Here is a 14,929-nt window from a genome sequence, read left to right on the forward strand (position 1 = left end):
TGCTTTTGCCATCAAGTAAGTTAGGCCGGTGACTGTCTACAACATGTTACAGTGAGATACTTCCTAAGTGTCGGCTTCTTTTACATTGTAGGTGCCATTTGTCAAGTTTATTTTTGAAGAAGGAATATTGTTACCGAAAATAAATAAATGTATTTGGAAAAGTTCCCTTCTTGTGTTGTTGTGGTTGAGCATTACCATTTGCAGCCCCGACCTGTGTGGATCAGGGTTACTGTTGACACTCTGCAACATAAGCAGAGCGTGGAAATAATTGAAGCCCTGCAGCTGACTAGGCCTGCAGGTGCCCTCCACAACCTCTTTCAGCAGAGGGTTGTGATCCTAACCTTTTAAAGTGAATGGTACTGGTTGTTTCTAAAGATTCTGGAATTTTTCCAGTCTCAGCGTGTATCTCTAAAGTTCTGTCCTGGACAAATCTTTCTGTCTCCACATCTTTAGTGGATAGACTTTGGAGATCACAGATACTCTTGAGTATACACCAAGCCCACTATTCATATAGTTATTACTATTTCAAATAACTGAAAGGTTGATGTCCAGAATGTAAAATGAAATTGTCTAGTAAAATGAATCTCAAGTTAAGGAGGTTAGATAAAGACTTAGGGCAGAAGCTCTACTTTGTATTCTGCATATAATCTTTTCTGTCCGTTTGGAAGTTGCATTCGAGGTCACATTTGCCGGGTCAGCAGTTCCATGTTATATGTGAGCTGGGCTTTTCAAAGAACTCCCAAGGCAAAGAGGTGATGAAAAGGGAGCCCATTCTTGTTGGTTAAGGAGGTGGAAGAGGAATTAGGACGGAGCAAGGACTCAGCTCTGTCTGTCTTCACAGCAATAAGAAAATCACTCGCCACTTTCCCAGCTTCTTACAGATACATTTGAGAGATAAGGCGAACGCCCTTGGAACCCGATACATGTCCTCTGGGTTTTATTACCGTCCTTCTTGCCCTAGACTTAGGTGGATGGCTTTAGAAAGCCTTCATTTATTAGGACACTCCGCTTCATTCCCTGTAGGACTGGAGTGTATACCTCAGAAATATTGTAGAATTTTATTCTAAAAGCACATGATTTATGCACTGGTTTTCCATAACATCTTTACCCACAAATATAAATGCTGTTTTAGGGGTAGAGGGGGGGGGAAGATGACAAAAGTTGTATGTTTAGAGTCTTGCAATAAAAATGTCACACCACTTGAAGTATTTTGTGTGAGGAGTTTTAAGAATCTTAACTTGAATAAATAATCTCTTTTGTGGCTAAAATGCTCCCTCCTAGCCCCTCACACCCTCCAGCATTCCGTCGTCCTCCTCCTCTCAGCTCTGCTTACCTAGTGCTGGTGCTTCTTTCCTTGCAGAGACCCTCCTGGATGACTTCCTCCTCACGTACACCGTCTTCATGACCACGGACGACTTGTGCCAGGCGCTGCTGAGACAATATCCTTCATCAGCTTCGGGGGGCTGCGCCGCCCCCCTCGCAGGCAGATGGCTCGCATTTAGGGATTAACTGCCTTTCTTCATTTACTCGACCCCCAGTCGGGGACGGCTATGCTCCCTATTAATGTGACGACAGCCAAGGCAAAAGATGAAATGAGACAGAATAGACCGGGGGGGGGAGGGGGGGGCTGGAAACGCAGCTGCCTTTTTCCCATTCGAAATCGTACTGTTCGTTATTGTTTTCTTCTTCATCCCTATGTCTCAAGACTTGACACATCTGGAGGCAAATGTGGCCTCCTGGGTAAGCCCCGGGGGTCGAGTGAACTGGCTGTATGTGAATTCACAAGGCAATCCCTCAGTCAGGGCCGGACCACGTGGCGGGGAACGTGTGCGTGTGTGCGATCGTGTTTCTGGGCAAGTGTCCTGGGCGAGGCCAGCCATCCCCTCACCTGGGAGGTCTAAACTACCCCCCGGAGCCACCCCTCGTCTTTTCAGAGCTTTGTCACGGCATGCTCTCCCAGAAGGATGGGTGTGATGAGAAGGGTAATGGCCAGTGTAGGGAGCTTTATGGTTTATGCACCGAGTAGAAGAGACGCAACAGATGAAAGGCCAAAGAGCCAAGCCAGGAAAACTGCCTCGGTTCCCCAGACACGCTCCTTGCCTCGGTGTTGAAGGAGGGATGCTGCAGGAGCATTCAGGTAGCTGGTAGCTGTTGGGGTTTTATTCGGCCAAACTGAAGATTCCACTCGAGCCCACGTGAAAGGCGTTAGAAAGATGGGTTTTTTGTTTTATTTATTTATTTTTTTTTTGCATTTACCTACATTTTATTGAGCCCTAGGAATGGTCTTTCCTGTTAAATAGTTACATTTCTCCTCCATGTTAGCATTTTTTGCTTAAAATAATACTTTAAAACTTTATAGAGGGCATAGTCTCTCTTAAAAATATATAAGCTAGAAACGTTTTAGTGCTTTACTACATCGTGTGGCCACTGTAGAGATCACAAAACTTCTCAGAACCAGTTCATAAAACTGGTCTTGAGACATAGTTTTGAATTTGGAAAATTTCAAAAACAGATTTCTTCCACAGCTTCCAAGTGGGGTGTTAACTAAAAAAATTAGCAATAATTACAAGATTTTCCATTTCTCCTTCTTTAAAAGTGTTTTGAAATAATATCTATGAGCTGACTTCGTCTATATTTTAATGCTAGCATATTTCCAAAAGAATTACCATTCCTTAACTAATAGTTTGTTTTATAGACGTTACGTGCCTTCCAACAATTATTATTTTTTTAAATATATTTTTATTGATTTTTTTTTTACAGAGAGGAAGGGAGAGGGATAGAGAGTCAGAAACATCGATGAGAGAGAAGCATCGATCAGCTGCTTCCTGCACACCCCCCATTGGGGATGTGCTTGCAACCAAGGTACATGCCCTTGACCGGAATCGAACCTGAGACCCTTCAGTCCCCAGGCCGACGCTCTATCCACTAAGCCAAACCGGCCAGGGCAAACGATTATTTTTAAATATGATCCTAGAATAATTTGTGATTACCACTGAGTAATTTAATGCCTCATAAAATTTCCCTAAAGAATCTCTAAAACTTTGCTTGCTGGTAAACATGTTTTGGGTCTTTGACTAAGACATCTTATACATAAATGTAGTTCAATTTCTTAGCAGCTTTTTTAGTAATCATCAAAACCCGTGAAATCCAGAACATTTTAAGCCAAGAATCTTTTTACATGACTATTTTGATATATTTACAACCTCTGCCTTTTATGAAATAATGCAAATCACAAACAAAAATTTGGTATCTATATTTAATCTGAGATAGTTTGGAGTATATTTTAGTGAAGATATCTTTTATACCCTACTGCTATCACATTCTAAAGAATGGCCCAAATTATTTTTTTTTGTTTTCCCCCATTGTTTTTTTGAATATTATTTATAGGTTAGAGCCACTTCTACTGTGTTGGGATATCTAAGGTGGATACTTTTATTGCAATATAATTTAAGACCTTTCACTTTTATCACCATAAAGAGCATTATTTAAGCTCACAGCCCAGGTGGGCTAATGTTCACTGCTATACACTGAATACCTTCCCACTATTTCTCTCCCCACACCCGGCTAAATTATAAGTTAATATAATTTAGCATGAGCAAAATGTGTGAACATACATTTGAATATGTCCTGATACCAGAAAACCAGAATAATATGAACGTAAATTTAACCAGTAAATATTTTTAAAGTGCATCTTGTAGGGTAGAGAACATGATGAAGCAGATAAATGGCGATAACGATGAATGAAATTTCAGTTCTCAAAATTGCTTTAACCTCCAGGCCCATAATTGTAGAATGTATATGCAGCCATAATAAAAAGCTTACCTCTTGAACTAAAAGAAAGAAGTTTAGTATTTCTTAATTTTCCAGATTTTTTTTTCTTCATAGTAGTCAAGTCATGATAGTTACAGGAAAAGGAGAAAAGGGAATTTGCATAAGTGGGATAAATCTTTATATTTTGCCTTTCAAGAGAAAAGCTAGACGAAATGGATATTTTACCAGCCTTTGCATGTTTGCCTGAGTTTATGTCACTAGTGGAAATTAAAGAAATCAGTTGGTCATAATGTATTTTTGCAGGTTCGGGGACAGTGACTGAATTATGTTTTAAAATATGTACAAAGCCTGATATAGAATCTGTTTCTCTTTTGCAATTATGTATCAGCCTTAAGGACTATAGACACCTGTCCATCAACTCCAAAGCCTACCTGTGTGTTGTATCTTAGCATTTCCTATTCCTAGTGAACCTTCCAATGTGTCCAGGAGACTCAGAAATCATAATTTTGCAAACAAAAACACTAGGTTCATTTGGAAAACACCAAGCTTCTGTCTCATTCCTCGGGCTTTCAGCATGTTGCCTTTGAGGTTATTATTTTTAATAATTTTTAAAAATATATTTTTATTGATTTCAGAGATAGGGAAGGAGGGAGGGGAAGAGAGAGAGAGAGAGAGAGAGAGAGAGAGGAGAGAGAGAGAGAGAGAGAGAGAGAGGAACATCAATGATGAAAGAGAATCATTGGTTGGCTGCCTCCTGCACGCCCCCTACTGGGGATCGAGCCTGCAACCCGGGCATGTGCCCTTGACCAGAATAGAACCTGGGACCCTTCAGTCTTCAGGCCAACACTCTATTCACTCAGCCAAACCAGCTAGGGCGTTTTTAACAATTTAACAACATTGTTAACACGTGGTCATTGTATACGAATTAGAAAACACACTTATAAGTATAGTAATTCATGTGTTCTGAAATTTCATTACCTTGAGAAGCCACTGTTAACTGTCAGTATATCTTTCCAGGTAATGGAATTATTCGTATAAATGAGCATAGTTAATGGAAATGGATCATCCTAACATGCCCTTTTCTTATTCTCCTACTTAACGATATGCTGGGATGTTCTCTGTCAGTAAATGTACTGCTGGGCTATCAGTTTTATGGCTGCAGAATAGCCCATTAAATGGATATGTAAATAATTTCATTAACTATCCTCAATGATTAAAGCATTCATATTTTCTTTTCTTTATTCCAGTGAAAGTTAAAATTAGCAGTCCTTTTTATTTATGTTTGCACATTTATCCAGTCCCTTTTTACTTCAAGTAAATTCATAGGGGTGGGCATTGGAAACATGTCACAAATTATGCTTCAGAAATCTGTGCTCATTTGGGGCTACTTTAGAAGTAACTGGTTTTACAGAATGTGACTTTCTTAGGAGCAAAGGATATGTGGCCTCGCTCTCTCCTAACTCTCATGGGAACGGTGTGGCCAGATCCCTTGGAGCCACCCTTGAAATTAATGGGCCACCTCGCATCTCTTTGAGGTGACATTAGCCTGTGCCGCCTACCGAACCAAGTCAGCAGCTGACAGTGGCATCATCTAGCCCTCACTTGCATGGCCTGTCTCCGAGTGTGTGTGAGTCATTTTCCTGGCTTTACTTTTGCTCTTTGCAATATACACCTTTTGGTCTCTCTACAGATATTCTTTTCTTCCTTGCTTAGATACCTGTAGATTCTTTAGAAAATATGCTTCATAAGAATACTTTTATTTTCAACAAGGCAATATTCTTTCTTAACCACTTGCACCTATTCTGCCAAGAAGTATCAAGGCAAAGAAGAAAACTCAGATGTTCCTTGTCGGAAACGTAAAGTCTTGCATCTTGTCTCCCAGTGGATTTCTCTGTACAAAGACTGGCTACACGAAGATGAACACTCCAAAATGTTCTTAAAGGTAATGGGAAGCTGCCAGCTATTCCTTGATGCCGGATGACTGATTTTATTTTTAGTTTGCGTTTGAAAAACTCCTTTGTAAGTTATAGTCGTGATTTGAACAAAGTGTTCATTTGTTTTGACTTCAAAGGCCTGATATTCCATACATAGATAGAATTTTTAAAATGTTGATTCATTGTGAAAAAATGTAGAGAGCAAATTTTACATTCACTAACTTAATGTTACCTTATACAAGTCATGGGAAGTTTGATTGCAAATGAAATAATTAAGGAAGGTAAAATAAAACATACTTCAAAACTTAATAGTATTTCATATATTGGGATTTATTATAAATTCGAACTAACCCGTCTCATATATACAATATTTGGATAAAACATGACCATTTAAAAACTATATTCCCAATATATACATTATGAAACTTTTTGAGGATATGGCATATTTTGAGAATTTTAAGTAATAATAGCTTATAGGATAGATGCTAACCTAGATTTACATTTGGAATTAGATAAACTGATATATTTTTCTAATCAGTAATAGGCTGCAACATCTTTTCAACACAGATCACTCTCTGGAGGTGATTTGTAGGTGCTTGGATTCCTTTGGCCACCAAAGCCGTATTAGCTGTGCAGGCTAACACAAAGGGGTCAGTGGGATTTGAGCCAGGAGGGGCTCTGTCTCCAAACAGGGAAGTGTCTGGCTGTTTCTCTTTCATGGAGTAAACCACTCGAATTCAAAATTCAGATGTCATGTAGACATCCAGTGTAAAGGTGTTCAACCAGCTCTTTGAGTAAACTAACGTTATTTCAGAACAATTGGGTAATTGAACTCAATTGACATTTTTTCCTCCCAGATGATTATGTGGGTAGATTTTTTTAAAAGTATAAACAGGCATAGGATTCTGCAGTAGCCAGCCAGAGAGCTCTGAGTTTCCAGCATTTCCTACCTGCAGCCCTAAGAGTGCGAGAGGGCCGTGCCAGCCGAGTGAGGGGCTCGGAGGTGTGACCCCACTCCGGATCTCCCTGCTACCGGGGTTAACCCCTAAGTTGTCCTGGGGTCCACCAATTCCCTGGGCATAACCGTTGTATGGGTCTAAATGGACATTACTAAATGGACATTAAACCAATTCAACTGCCATTTTTCTTTTCCCCCAGACCATATACAGGAACGTACTGGATGATGTATATGAATATCCAATACTTGAAAAAGAATTGAAAGAATTTCAAAAGATACTTGGAATGCACCGTCGTCAGTATGTATTTTATTTTCCATGTTCCGGTCAATGAAAGAAAGCAGCAAATGTGGTAGAATTTGAGATATCCCAGAAAGTTCATTTTGAACACTTTGAATCTGAGAGTCATCTTGATTTCTTTAGCTTTTCTAGTTGTAAATTGTGTTTTGTTTTTATATCTCAAAATGAATGAACACTAAATCAAGCTTATTGACTACTTTTTAACTTTCTTCTGATACAAGAGAAAGAAACTGAGCCAAGACAACCTGAAAACAATAATTTCAACCCTGGACAGGTGGCTCGGTTGGTTGGAGTGTCGTCGGTATACCAAAAGGTCTCAGATTCGATTCTCGGTCAGGGCACATACTTAGGTTAGGGGTTCAATCCCTGGTTGGGGCGTGCAGGAGGTAGCCAACCAATATATCTCACATCAATGTTTCTCTCTATCCCTCTTTATCTCTCTAAAAATAAAATCAGTAAATATATCCTTGGGTGGGGATTAAATCAAAAAACAATTATCTAATATATTAATATGTAATTTTAAAAGTGTAACTATTTAACTTGTCGTTTGAGGGGCTCATAGCTATTTCTGATGGAATAGGAAAAAAATGTTTAATAAATATGTCCCAGTAAACCATGGAGCATTTTAAAAGCTCCATTTTATGGGCTCCTGGGGGTGTTTGTTTGTTTGTTTTTTAATCAATTTAGAAAGATTAAAGGAAACCATTTACTCAGTGACTTTCGGCATATCCAAGTGCCCCCCAGGTATCTATCATTAGTCATTCAAACTGCCAAAACTTGACTTTGCTCTGATTATACGAACGCTCCTATTCATTTTGGTAAATAAAAACATCAGCTCATTGTTCAGCTATTGCTGCAAAGTTAATCTGAAGGGGAAAATTGTCCTCTGACTTACAGTGTGGTTTCTACTTAGCAAGCACGAAACACATCTGTTGTCAAGTGGTGAAACTTTTATTAAGATTCCGGCAGTCACAAATGCACGTCTCCTAGAAAATGTTAATTCAGGCCTTCCAGATTACTGATTTGAGATTTAAAACCTGACCTGATTTCAGTAAAGAATGATCCTCCTGCAAATTAAATGTCTAGGTAATTTTAGGGTGCAAATAAATCCTCAAACACGAAAATTACATGTTTAGAAATTCAGAAATGAGGTGTAAGTGGGGACAGTATGTTAGAAATGAATGTTGTGGGTTTGCGTGGTCTTCTTTTATCGGAGTCTGCACTGTAGCGCTTCCATTGCCTGGGACGCGTGTGAAAATAGGAACAATGAAATGAAACAAAAAAGAAAGACAAATGACATCAAAATAGTCCCCCTACGGAAGGCGGCCTGTGCTGCAGGGAGGCCTGATTCCTGTTGCGAACCTTCCATCCTTGGCTTCAGACACTTAAATGCCTTAAAGGCATGAGTGGAATGTAACACATTTCATTAAAGAACTTACGTAAAAGTGGGAAATAGTAAAGTAAGAAAATGGTGTAAGACATGAGTGTGAAATGTCTTTAGATTCTGGAAGAAGATTCTAGCTGGGGACCTGCGGAATGTCCGCCAGTTCCACCACACGCAGAAACATCCTGGGAGAGATGCAGTGCGGCCCTTAGCTGCCGCCAGGACGATCCTTCCCACTGAAACCTGTCCCTCTCGGAGGGCGCTGGGGCTTCTGTGGAGGGACGAGCTGGCTCTGCCTGCAGGGTTCACTTCCTGCGGGTGGGAAGCAAAACACACCCGTGGGGTGGACGGACGTCTGTCCGGTTCCCCGGGGACCCACAGCCCAAAGTCAAGTGCCTTATCTTAGGGAAAAGCAAAGGCCTCCGCCCAGGGCCTGAAAATCAGTCTTCGGGGACAATAGCCGCATTGTTCTGGGTTGGGGACAAAGGCTGACTTCTCCTTCTTCTCCTTTCAGCACCGTCGATGAGTATTCACCACAGAGGAAGGTAAGGCAGCCCCTCTTGCCTGAGACGGGTGATTGGGCTCAGAGGCCGGGGACCTAGGCTGCAGCTTGCTCACACTCTACTATGTCACCTCCCTGGGCCCGTGCCGGCTCAGGGTCAGCCCTGTGCCCTGGACTGGCTCTCGGGTTTTGTTTTGTTTTGTTTTGTTTTGTTTTGTTTTGTTTTGTTTTGTTTTTGGTGGGGCATTTTGAAGTCTCAGAGTTTCCCCAGTGTCCCCAGAGTGATGCAAATCTGAATGTCAGACACTGGAAGAAAAAAAAAAATTCCAGGCAAGAACAAGAGTAAAAATAGTCTCGGAAGAAAAAGTTTCGCACTTTCAACCTAGAAAGAGGGATGGTATAGCAAGAATGAATGTGTTTCCTATTCAACTTGAGGGAGAGAATGGAAACTGAGTTTCAGGCACAAGTTTTATAGAAGCGGATAAGGTACCCGTTTCCCTTAGGAAAGTCATTGCCCTCCCGCAGAGTCCGAGGCCATCCCAAGGCTGCTTTATCCCAAAGCAGGGTGGACACGGGGATTCTCAGAAGAACCTGGGGGTGTCTGTCGTAACCAGACACTCTGCAGCTTGTGGCAGGGGATAACCGTAGGGACTTTTTGCTCCCCTGGCCTTGGCGGAGGTCTGCCGTGTTGCTCAGACTGTCCACCTCCACATGTGTTCGCTGAGGCAACTCCCAGTTTATTCCTCTTTGATTGGATGGGTGGGTTTCGTATGAAAAAAAAGAAATTGGCTAGCTCTTTTGGAACATGTTGTAAACAGCTGTGGCTTTCCAAAGGGCAGGAATACATTCATTCATTGTTCTTGTTCTCCCCTCGCACAGAATAAGGCCCTTTTCCACCAATTCAGTCTTAAGGAGACCTGGCTCCAGCACCGAGGCACTGTGACTGAAACAGAGGAAAGTGAGTATGGCCTGGGGGTAGGGGGAGCCGCTGTCAATCACCATCGCTCTGCAGCTTGAACACTCCAGCTGTCACACCCTTTAACCAGCACATTAGCATCAAAAAATGATGGCTTTTCTTTGCTTTGCTTTGGGTGTTACCCTTTTCTTAATCCTGTAATAGTGTCCCCCGGGACCAAGGACATTTTTTTTTTTTTTTAGATATGTTTTTATTGATTTCCGCGAGGGGAGAGAGAGAGAAACATCAATGATGAGAGAGAATCATGTATCAGCTGCCTCCTGCACGCCCCTTACTGGGAATAGAGCTTGCAACCTGGGCATGTGCCCTGACCAGGAATCCAACCATGATCTGGTTCCTGGGTCAATGCTCAACCACTGAGCCACACTGGCCAGGCCCAAGGACACTTGTAATTTGGGAACTATGGAAAGGAGACTGCAAAGAGCTTCCCGAGTTCTTGGGAAGAGGTGCAGAATTACCTGGAAATGCAGCCTTCCTCTGGGTCCCTCCCCCGCTCTGTCAGCCCCTGGCCTGTGACTAGCTGGAAAGGCCGCTGAAGCGCACGTGCAGGGCACATTTAGAAAAGAAATCTCAGAGAGAATAATGAAGGATGTGCAACCAAAATTCCTGCAAGGCATGGCGGTGCTGGGCAGTGCCCCACACCCAGCATGTCCTCAATCTGTGCCCATCAGTGGGCTCGGGACCCACCAGTCAGTACGAGGGGAAATCTGACGTGCTTTTCTACGGTAACATTTTATAACGGAACAGAACACGGTTTCCTCCTGTTTGGATAAGGGCTGAGTCAAGTGCAGAGCCGGGAAACACAGCAATTAAAATGTTCACTCGAGGTGACTCAGAGACCTTCTCTCTTAACTGGCCTTTCCGTAAGCACTGCCGTTCTAAGGGAGAGCGTTAACATCTGCTCAGCCTCTTGAACACTTAACGCAATGTCACAAGAATACTTCTTCTGTTGTGTTGTTTGTACCTCATGCTGCTCGCAAGGGTGCTGTTGTGTCATAAGAAGTGGACGAGCAAACAAAATGATCTCACCTCTCATTCCTTGCTTACTGACCTTCCTTGCCTGTTAGTCTCACAATTTAATTGTGCCATTCTCCAAGCTGAGTATTCCAAGGCCCTGGCCTCTTTCTGTTTATCAGTTCATTAAGCAAGCTGTGAATGACATCATATTTAGTGGCCTGTAGATGGGATCTTTGCCTTGCTCAAAAATTCCATGCTCCTATGCAAGGAAAAAAGCCTTTTTGTCCCTCAGGAGTCTGTTGACAACATATCAAACGACGATTTGTTAGATGCTATTGTCTCAGCGACACACCCAATGAAACCAAACGCTGAATACTGTCAGTGCCTCCTGGTGGCGTGTTCACGTTGAGGTTGGCACATGTAAACTCACAGTCTGTCTTCGCTTTACTTGCATTTCTGTGCAAACATTCCTGGGGTTATTCATATGAAATTTCTCCAGCAGCTGCATTCCTTTTTTAAAAAAAATGTTGTATTATAGGAGAGAAAAATGTCTCAGTCTATCATCGTCCTTCTGTCTTTTCTAAAGAAGAGGAAAAGGTGGGAAGAGTGTAAAGTTGCCTGGAAACACAGCCTTTGGGCGTTATCATTTCCTTGATCATGTAATAGTGTCCCAGGGACACTACTGTTCAAAATTGCTGATATAATAAGCAAATAATGTGTCAATTATCCCGACTGCTATGAAAACAGTTTCTGCTACCAAATCATAAGGAAGCATTTCTCCAGGACCCGTTCACCCAGCTGGGGATAATGTCCTAGTAATAATTAGCACTGCAGACAATAAAAAGGAAATTAAAATGGCTAGAAATGTGACCACTCGTTGGAAACTAAAAACTCACCACCACCGAACAGCATGGGTGGACCTGGAAGTTATGGTGCTAAGTGAAATAAGCACGTCAGACAAAGACAAATACCATATGCTCTCACTTATATGTGGAATCTAATGAACAAAATAAACAGACAAAATAGAAACAGAGGCATGGATACATGGAACAGACGGATAGATATCTTGTGTGTGTGCAAGCACACGTGTGTGCATATGCCCTCCGGCGCCCATCTGCGTGCATAAGTAGGTACATCTAGCTGTGGATGTTTCATACTAGTGAGATGAAGAAGGTGGGCACCTTGATTTAGAAAAGTCTGTGACTCAGAGCCACGGCCCTCCGTTTACTAACCATGCTTCTGTCCTGTGCAGTTTTTTGCCACGTGTACATCACGGAGCACTCGTATGTCAGCGTGAAGGCGAAAGTTTCCAGTACAGCCCAGGAGGTCCTAAGAGTCGTGGCGGAGAAGATCCAGCACGCGGAAGAGGACCTGGCCCTGGTGGCCGTCTCCTTCTCCGGGGGTGAGCGCTCTTCTGTCCCAGAACACTAACCTTTCGCCAGGTCTCCTCCGAGGGGAGGGAGTTGACATTTGTACAGAGTCAGCGTGCCTGCGGCGTGTCCCCTCGGGGTTCGCAGCTGGCCGGCCACAGGGACCGTGAGAAGCCGCCCACCAGAGGAGTTTCCATGACGACAGCTGGGTACCGTGGGATGCTGAGCATCCTCCCTGAGCGCTGCATAGAGAGGCATGCCCATGCTCTGAAGTACATTGTAAAGCTTCTCATATTTTGTGCTCTAGATAAGCCCTCTGTTTTCCTATTTAAATTAACGTGGGAAATTGCTAAAGGATGAAATTACTTTAGGAAGAAGGAAGAAGAAGCACAGCCTTGCACTAGTCATATTGCTGGCTGGCAATTTAATACTTACAGACTCCCCACTGCAGGAAATAAAGCCTGCACCACAAGCCCGAAACTCACAGGCAGTGTTCCCGCAGGTGGACGTGGGGAGGGAGGCCTGCTTATAGCTTTGTCTCCTCTCGGGCCTCATTGATCCTCAGAGGATGGCTTCTTGTCTTTTGAATAAGATCACACAGATTACACGCTGACACTATTGATCTCTGTGACCTGAGCAGACCCTTCGTTTCACCAGAGCCTGTGAGACTGCAGCACGCTGGCCTCCTTTTTGGCTTACAGTTTTTATTGAATATCTCATTAACCCTGAGAAAAATACAAAGGAAGTGACTTAGCATTGAAAAATGGGAGGAGGTGAGCGGGTGGGTGGGGGAGGGGAGCAGATGACCGAATTGCTCTTCACCCTTTGTTAGCATTCTCGAGTCAGGAGGAGAATGTCAGAATTTAACTCGCCATGAGAGCATCATGGGGCCGAACACTGCTGCTCTTGCTTTGTTACTCGGAGCCAGGTGAAACCGTCCCACCTGCAGGCTAGTGGGTTGCAAGGCGGACAGATCCAGCCTTGTCAGCGAAGGGGGCCTCCTCCCTCTCCCAGGGCCCTAGGTGTGCATCCCGTCAAAACATTACCCAGAAAAACAAAGAGCAAAACTTTGAGAAACGTGGATTACATGAATTTTAATCAGAGCGTGGTTGAATTTTTAATAAAATATATCAGACATTCCAGATAGATACGACAAATATTTTAAGTGACCCAATTATTAAATGATCCTAAACAATACTAAGTTTCATCAAAACCAACATTTGCCTCTCAAGACAGTACCGCTACAAAAAGTAGTCCCCGGGTCCCCACTCAGAAGTGCTGGAGGAGAAGGGACCTGCGTGAACTGGGGCGGGGGGGGGGGGGGGGGGGCAGAGAGTCATGTGGGACTCAACAGGGCCAACGTGTGGACCTGGAAATTAATGAGCAGCTCTTTTACTACCCAGTTTCTATCTGATGGCCATGAAATACCATTTTTACACTCTATTAAATCGGATTCATCAGGGTGGGCAGTGGCGTTTTAATGTGCGTAGACTCATTGCTAATCATCACTAGAAATATCAGCTTATCTCTTGAATTATCCCACCAGTTTGGAAATGTGCCATCAGTTTCCATCAATCAGCAGTTTCGTCCGTTGAGAACCTTTCTGCCTGCAGCTTAATATCCCCCGAACAATCATGTTTTTATGAAGAAGAAGAAAACAGGGCTTAATGTATTCCTTGTTCTAATTACACAATTTTCAATAAATAATGTTTCAAATGCTACCGCAAAATAAAATGACAATGAGATCGACTGTTATTTTATTGTTGTCAAAAAAATTTTTTTTTAAGATGTTGGCCTTTTGTAGGTTTCATGGATTTTCCTAAAAGGACTGGCGCTGTTATCCTTCTAGCTTTCAGTAGGTTTTGTGCTATTTTGTACCGAGGGTAGGGATATGTAGGTAATAGCTACCTACCGGAATATCAGAGCTTAAAATGTTTTCAGCTTTAATCTTTTATAGTCTGGTGACAAACCTGGAAAGAAGGGGAGGAAAAATTACTGTCAGAACGCCGTGGTATTCTTCCCATAGCAAGTGCAGAATGGCTCATAAATTCTGACTGAAGGTACATCTGGGCACACAGAGGGTTGCAAGAAATTGTAGCCAAACAAAGAGGAAGGAGATGGAAGAACCTCTGAGCCCAGCCTTGTGGGACCATTTACTACACACGTCAACAGCCCGACATGACAGTGCTATTGATCTTTATAATGTGGGGCCGTAAAGAATGTATTAGATTATCATTCGTGTGCTCTGTATTAAGCAGAACTGTTCAAAACAAAATTTGGCATTTACGCTGATTAGGTTACCTAGGAAAAGAGGTGGAATATCGCATTTCCCAGCCAGGCTGGGTATCTGAAGGGCTGCTTTGGGGAGTCGGGGGGGGGGGGGGGGGCGGGTGAGGAGCTGATTGTATTATAGTGGAATAAACTCAAGTATTCCTGTGGTTGCTCCCCACCTGCGTCGTGTAGTTAGGAGGAGGACATTTCTCTATTGTACAGGAGAGCTCCAGCGATGGCAGAGAAATGGTCAGAGGACAGGGACAATTTGCAAGAAGGAAAATGAAATGGAAGAAGATTATATGAAAAATTCCAGCTTCACTGGCAGTCAGGAAATACACAATAAACCGTGAATCTGTGGTTTCATAAAAAAAAAAAAAAAAGCAAAATTATCAAAAGTAATGATCAGTGTTGGTCAGTGTAAGCATTAGAAAACAATTTGACAGTTTGCATCAAAAACTTCAAAAAATATTCATTCCCTTTGACCCACTAATTCCACTACTGGGAA

At 42.6% G+C, this 14,929-nt stretch overlaps 1 protein-coding gene across 5 annotated transcripts in view; it reads left to right on the top strand.

The window, feature by feature from the left end:
- Nucleotides 1-14,929, top strand: part of RAPGEF5 (Rap guanine nucleotide exchange factor 5) — a 199,450-nt gene that overhangs the window by 152,146 nt on the left and 32,375 nt on the right. For all 5 annotated transcript variants that reach the window (XM_079786281.1, XM_079786283.1, XM_079786284.1 and 2 more), the window contains 6 exons: nt 1,361-1,439; nt 5,569-5,713; nt 6,864-6,961; nt 8,860-8,890; nt 9,727-9,805; nt 12,033-12,182. In XM_079786281.1, the coding sequence (XP_079642407.1) occupies nt 1,361-1,439; nt 5,569-5,713; nt 6,864-6,961; nt 8,860-8,890; nt 9,727-9,805; nt 12,033-12,182 (582 nt within the window). The remainder of the gene's footprint in view (nt 1-1,360; nt 1,440-5,568; nt 5,714-6,863; nt 6,962-8,859; nt 8,891-9,726; nt 9,806-12,032; nt 12,183-14,929) is intronic.

The sequence above is a fragment of the Cnephaeus nilssonii genome (genome assembly GCF_951640355.1).
Source record: "Cnephaeus nilssonii genome assembly, chromosome: 12".
NCBI classification, from domain to species: domain Eukaryota; kingdom Metazoa; phylum Chordata; class Mammalia; order Chiroptera; family Vespertilionidae; genus Cnephaeus; species Cnephaeus nilssonii.